Below are 5,959 nucleotides of genomic sequence, written 5' to 3' on the forward strand. Positions count from 1 at the left end.
GCTGAAGTCTCTTTCAAGTGCTTCATCCAGAGTGTCCTTCAGATCAGCCAGGGCTACTCTCATGGTTTTGTACATCAGGTATGTAAGTGCGTCGGTGCTGGGCATCTCTACAGTCTTTGTAGGGAACTGAAGAGACTTGGACTTCTGCAAAGCAAACGATGACAATATGTGACCGCGATGGCACAAAGCCTGACAGAACCAGAAGAATCACCTTGCAAGTCATGAAAGCACATGAAGTTCACACTGCGCTTAAATCATCATATTGACTGGACTGGTCAGAGAGTGTGGTGGACATTAGATTAAGTTAAGCTTGTGTTAATAAGATGAAGATTTGTTGAGCACTTTTAAACCAAGGTACAAAGTGTTTCACAAGGCAGCATGTTAAGATAAGACATTATCTGTACATTCTGCTCTAAATTTGGATATTACACCACTTTCATTTGTGGCATTTATCAAAAATTTGTATTCTTGAGCATACACATAATGACTTGAGTCAAAGTTTTAGAAGTTCGATCAATGTGGGCCCCGGCCCCCTGACTGCAGTGAATGGGGAGAACATGCAAACTCCCCACAGGTTCAAACCTGGAAGATTCTGTGAGGCAACAGTGCTAACCACTGCGCCACCCCAGAATAATATCAATTTATCACATTTCTTTCTAAAACAAATGTAAATATGCTTCATAGATAAGTGGATTAATGCCTGTAAACTCTATCTAAATATTTAGTTTACATCTTATTTTTGAAAAGACATGGTTGAACAAGCTTACACCTCAATACCTGAAGGAACTGGATGTGGTCCTTAGTGCGACAGAGCCTCTCCAGCTCAGCATCAGCCCTCCTGAGCTCAGCTGCATCCCTGTGCATCTTCTCCAGCAGCCCCTCAGCCTGACTGACAGCCGCTCTCGCCTGGACTCTGAGCAGCTCCTTCACTTCACAGCTTTGCTTCTCTATGGAGCTGATTAGTTTGGAGAAAATCCTCTCACTCTCCTCCACTACTGCCTCTGTGGAATGCTGCGGAGAACAAAGGTTCCTCATTTTGATCTCCAGGAATCACAAACACAGCTTTTGTCACAGTATGTCAACACCACATTTAAAGCTCTTATATGAGAGATACACTCACCTTGATGTATTTGATAACATACTGAAGCTCCTTCTCTGCGTCCTTCAGTTTCTGCTCAGCCTTCAAAGAGGTTTCTTGGAGTTTTTTCTAAGAAAAAAAGATGAATATCACACATTGAAGTCCCTCAGATTCCTCATTTCCAAAGTAGACTTTCAAGAAAGTTTTGATTCAACAATCAAAAGACTGGACTGCACTGCACATCCTCTGGTCTGTCAACATAAACCTCTGCCAGCAACATCGGAGCACATGATCTGGCTGTGGATGGAGGGCACATTTTACCCTCCCTGTATAAATGTTGAGTCCCTTACACCAGGAAATACACAAAGCAACTGAAGCTACAGCAGTGGTAGTGAATAGATCATAAATAACTGTCCATGAATCAGCTTGGAAATCACAGGAAAAAAAGATGCTCCGGAACTTCCCTGAGAATAACATTTCTTCAGTTTCAAAGTAACTTAGTCAAAGCCATCTGTACCCTAATGAGTACATTAAAAACAGGAATGTTTAATAGATAATTTGGCGTATTTAAATGATGCCAATTTGACAAAATGAAGGCTAACAAAAGGGGCTCAAGTCTACATTTAGTTTACGGAATACCCACAAACCAGGAATCAATCTACATGGGTACAAAGTTAAGGAAATCTATTTAAGATGTAAAACCCATTTTAACATGGGCCTATAGAGTTATGCTGAGTGCGCACAGTACTTTTTCCATCTCTCACCGACTTAGCCTATCAAATTACACATGCAAATCATAAATGTGGGACTTTCCATGTTTACTGAACATCCCATTATAACACAAGCTGACATAACACTGATGATGCAATTAGAGTTATTTAAATTTACTCTTGACAAAGCTCCTCCACAACCACAGAGGGAATGCAGCCTATTGACATAGAACTAGGAACATGCCCTTTACTTCCGGCAAAAGTCGCTCTCTAGTTTGGTGCAAACCGTACATAATGTGACATATATCATTTTAAAGTAGGCTACTTGAACAAAACGGAAATTAATTTGTAATCAGTCCATTTTAATCACCGTGACAAGTTATTTAAAAACCATTTAAGCGCCCCAACTTCTTAATAATGAATGTTAAAACACACCTGTTGCGCTGTTCTCTCATCCACCACCGACACCGCGGCGTGGCCCTTGTGTCTCTCTTTAACACACCGGGTGCACACGCACTGCTGGTCCGTGAGACAGTACAGCCTCAGAGGTTTGTCATGCTGTGGGCACAGCTGGTCTCTCGGCTCCTCGGAGGCTGGGATCAGTTTATGGGCCTTCCGGTGAAAGCGTTCTTCGTGGACCTTCAGGTGAGTCGCGCAGTAGGACTCGCAGCACGACAGGCAGGATTTAACAGCTTTGGTCTTTCTCCCGGTGCACACGCTGCATTTCACTTCTTCGGCTTTGGCCGAGGGTTGACGTGCAGCTTGAACTCCACTTCGCTGAAACTGTTCCACCACTTCACCCAGAACTGTGTTTCTACTCAGCAGAGGTCGCGGATTGAACACCCGCCTGCACTGAGGGCAGTTGTACTGGCCTTTCTGCTTGGGCCTGTTCCAGTAGTCTTCAATGCAGTCCAAGCAGTAGCTGTGCCCACAGGGGATCGTCACCGGGTCCCTCAAAATCTCCAGGCACACCGAACAACAAAACTGGTCTTGTTCGATGGAAATAGTTGCTACTGCCATTTCCTCTTCATGCTCAACATAAAATGGAAGAGGTGATGATCGGCGCGGCTCACAGGTGTAGTGACAACAGCTTCTCACGTTTCAGCTGCTGCGCTCTGGAGCCTCCAATCACAGTCAGCAGAGCAGGAAAAAGGCTGTGCCAGCGTGTGGGGAACCTTCTCTGCCAATCATACATTTCATTAGGTAAGTTTATACTAGGTGCAGTGATCTGTTGATGTTATTTTACAGGAAAGCCTTGCAATGTTTGTGTGTACACAGTCAACCTGTTATCCCACTTCTACACCAGACACCTAATGCCTGTGTTGCTTCAAAATGCAATAACGTGTAAACTAGCCCCAGTGCAGAAAACAGACCCATCCAGGAGAAAGTCTAGTTTCTACAGGTTTGCTTTTTACTTTGTGTGTCACAAATCACAATATATTATTACATTTTATGTTTAAAGTTAAAAAAAACAAACAAATGTAATGATATTTATAAAAGCATAACCTCATAAAAACTAACATTTGACTAAAGTTCAAGGTGATTTCCTTGCTAATACTTAAATAAGATACCGCATACTTAAAGTAAATGTGCATTCACTGTGTGGTGCTTACAAATGTTTTCCTCATCTCTTTCTCACTTGCACTGTGATGAAGGATGCAAGTACAGCTTATTGGGGAAAACGAAACTTTAAACGACAATGCAGAAGATAGCTTATTAAACATACATTTCATGAATAGTACATATTTGTGAGAGAAAAAGGAGAGGAGCACTCTCGTGTACTGTAGCATTCTGGACATGTAGATGCAAGGACAGTTTGATGTCCACTTGAATTCTATTTTCGCCTGGGGTGAGCGCGTCGCTGAGGGTGCCTCTGTCTGGACCCTGACGAGAGTTTGGCGCCTGAGCAGACAGAGGAGAAATGATTAGTCTGCAGCAACAGAAACAAGTGAGTAAGAACAGATTTGTATACAGAACCATTTTTCCAATAAGATGCAGTATTAAGAGTGGTCATTTTAATTATAGTACTTATCATTACTAATCACACACCATAAATATCAGCTTACATTTGCATCAAAAATGAAAATACCCAAGATTTTCTTTCAAAGAGATACAAGTTTTAAATATCTACCGCTCACCTGACTGTAGTTTCCTACGATATTTATCACTTGTGCAAAATTTCTTAATGTTACATGAGTATGCGAAAATTCCAATCTCTCTGGAGCAAAGCAATGAGGAACGTAAAGTCACCTCTCAAAAGGATGACATGCACAGAAAAGCACAGAGGCAGCAGCTGAGCTACAGCTGTATTGACAAGGCAGCCTGATGCAGGACATGTCCATGTAAAGTAACTCAAACTCAGCTGTTCTCTCAGATATTTTGATGTATTACACATAAACACGGTCATAGTCCACTAGATTTCAGAAGCACATTTTGTATTTTTTACTCCACAAATTGATAACTGATCTATTTACCAAACTGTGAGAAGGCAAACATGGGCACAACCGATGGAGAGAGGAAAGGGTTGAGAGGGCTCAGGGGACTCTGGTCCAGGCCAGGTGAAGAGACTGCTGCAAGCACAAAGAGAACAAATACAGCTGCTGCAGAGTCTTTGTTATCCAAACTGTCAGCATCAACACACTGTCATGCTCCCACTAATGCTGATTCAGTAAACTTACAATACAGTAAACTAACAATTTGAATAAGGTTTGCGCTGCATCACAAATGGGGTTAGGATGTGCTGCATAGACAAACAGGGTTTCTGCAGGGCGCACAAAGTTAAACAAGATTTTTTTAAAGACCTTTCGATAATAATAATAATAATAAACAAAAGGTATTAGGGTGTTTAAACAGCTGTATTAAGATCTGCATATGTGTGACCAACTTAACCAAAACATATGTAAAAACAGAGATGTGACGCTCACGTCCTGAACGCATGGCAAGCCATCGAGCTCAGTGCGTTAACACGCACGCTTGCTGAGCTCGATGGCTTGCCATACAATATGTATATGATTGGTCAACCGCATCTTTGCTAGATGCCACCATCTGATGTGGTGTGGTGAGGGTCAAAATAGTTTAGGTCACCCGCGGCTTCATTTAGAAGCTAGAAGCTCATAGTTTACGCACAGTTATAAGGTCTGAAGAAACTCATGTGAAATCACACAGGAGAGAAGCCAGTCAGTTGAGTTTGGAGCAAAACCTTCATACTCAAAAAGTAGAACTGAAGTGACATTAATGACAAGATGAAACATAGCTAAAACATTTCAAAATACACCTGCACTGTTTGGCATTTTGCGAATTTGAGTCATTGAAGATTTGGTAAAAATAGTGTTAAAATATCATCTCATCTTATTCTTGTGAACCCAATAATGTGTCTTATTTCGTCTCGTGTATCGTCACACCCCTATGTAAAAGACCAGCACGAGCAGCTTTACGGACTCACCTAGCGTGGTTTCCATTTGTGCAGTAGACCCGGTATCTTCAGCTTGTGCTGTGTTGAGCTGGACAGCAGGATTTGGAGAACCTACAATTACTACATCTCTCACTGCAAAAGATACAAAGACAAAAATCACATAAACAGAATAATTGATATCTCTTTGTATCAGAATAAAACACAAGCTTGATATAACCCTTGGGATCTACCTCTTTCATAGATGCCGACAAATCCTCCCTGGCAGACCTCCTGCAACAGTCCTTTAAAATCTGACACAGCAGTCATCACTGGGCCAAAGGTGAGGTTTGGGTCCACAGTGACTGAAGGCAAAGCTGCCAGCACAGGTGGAGCATGGATAGACTGACAACTCTGGAATCACACACAGACCAAGAGGGGATGACATTCGGACATGTATTTAAGTTGTTGAGTTACTGCCCCGAAGATCCAAAAATAAATAAATAATAATAAAGAAATAAATAAATAGATTGATCTGAATGGTATTACCCGAAGGAAATGCACATGGTCCTCAGTATGGGAAAGTCTGTCCAGTTCAGCCTCATTCTTCTTCAGCTCAGCGATCTCCTTCTGGATCTTTTCCAGCAGCAGCTCAGCCTGACTGATGGCCGTTTTTTCCTGGGCTTTGATCAGCTCTCTCACCTCAAAACGCTTCAGCTGGATTGACTGAACGAACTCTGTGAAGACTCTGTCGCTTTCGTCAACTGCTGCCTGAGCAGAGCG

The 5,959-nt window shown here is 42.2% G+C and overlaps 2 protein-coding genes across 3 annotated transcripts in view; both read right to left on the minus strand.

Annotated features, from left to right (window-relative positions):
- The window catches only part of LOC109955417 (tripartite motif-containing protein 16-like), a 4,463-nt gene extending 1,473 nt beyond the window's left edge, over positions 1 to 2,990 (minus strand). The window contains exons 1-4 of the mRNA XM_020591556.1: positions 2,224 to 2,990; positions 1,121 to 1,207; positions 778 to 1,011; positions 3 to 144 (exon numbers count right to left, since the gene is read on the minus strand). Coding sequence (XP_020447212.1) covers positions 3 to 144; positions 778 to 1,011; positions 1,121 to 1,207; positions 2,224 to 2,808 — 1,048 coding nt within the window. The 5' untranslated portion in view covers positions 2,809 to 2,990. The remainder of the gene's footprint in view (positions 1 to 2; positions 145 to 777; positions 1,012 to 1,120; positions 1,208 to 2,223) is intronic.
- Positions 2,991 to 2,999: 9 nt separating this feature from the next.
- ftr67 (finTRIM family, member 67) overlaps positions 3,000 to 5,959 on the minus strand; it is a 6,606-nt gene continuing 3,646 nt past the window's right edge. The window contains exons 4-8 of one of the 2 annotated variants that reach the window (XM_020591324.1): positions 5,726 to 5,959; positions 5,431 to 5,590; positions 5,231 to 5,332; positions 4,263 to 4,355; positions 3,000 to 3,690 (exon numbers count right to left, since the gene is read on the minus strand). In XM_020591324.1, coding sequence (XP_020446980.1) covers positions 3,623 to 3,690; positions 4,263 to 4,355; positions 5,231 to 5,332; positions 5,431 to 5,590; positions 5,726 to 5,959 — 657 coding nt within the window. In that variant the 3' untranslated portion in view covers positions 3,000 to 3,622. Of the gene's footprint in view, positions 3,691 to 4,262; positions 4,359 to 5,230; positions 5,333 to 5,430; positions 5,591 to 5,725 lie in introns of both variants that reach the window. The other variant, XM_020591323.1, reaches the window with a different exon arrangement.

Source organism: Monopterus albus, unplaced genomic scaffold (genome assembly GCF_001952655.1).
Source record: "Monopterus albus unplaced genomic scaffold, M_albus_1.0 scaffold14.1, whole genome shotgun sequence".
NCBI classification, from domain to species: Eukaryota; Metazoa; Chordata; class Actinopteri; order Synbranchiformes; family Synbranchidae; genus Monopterus; species Monopterus albus.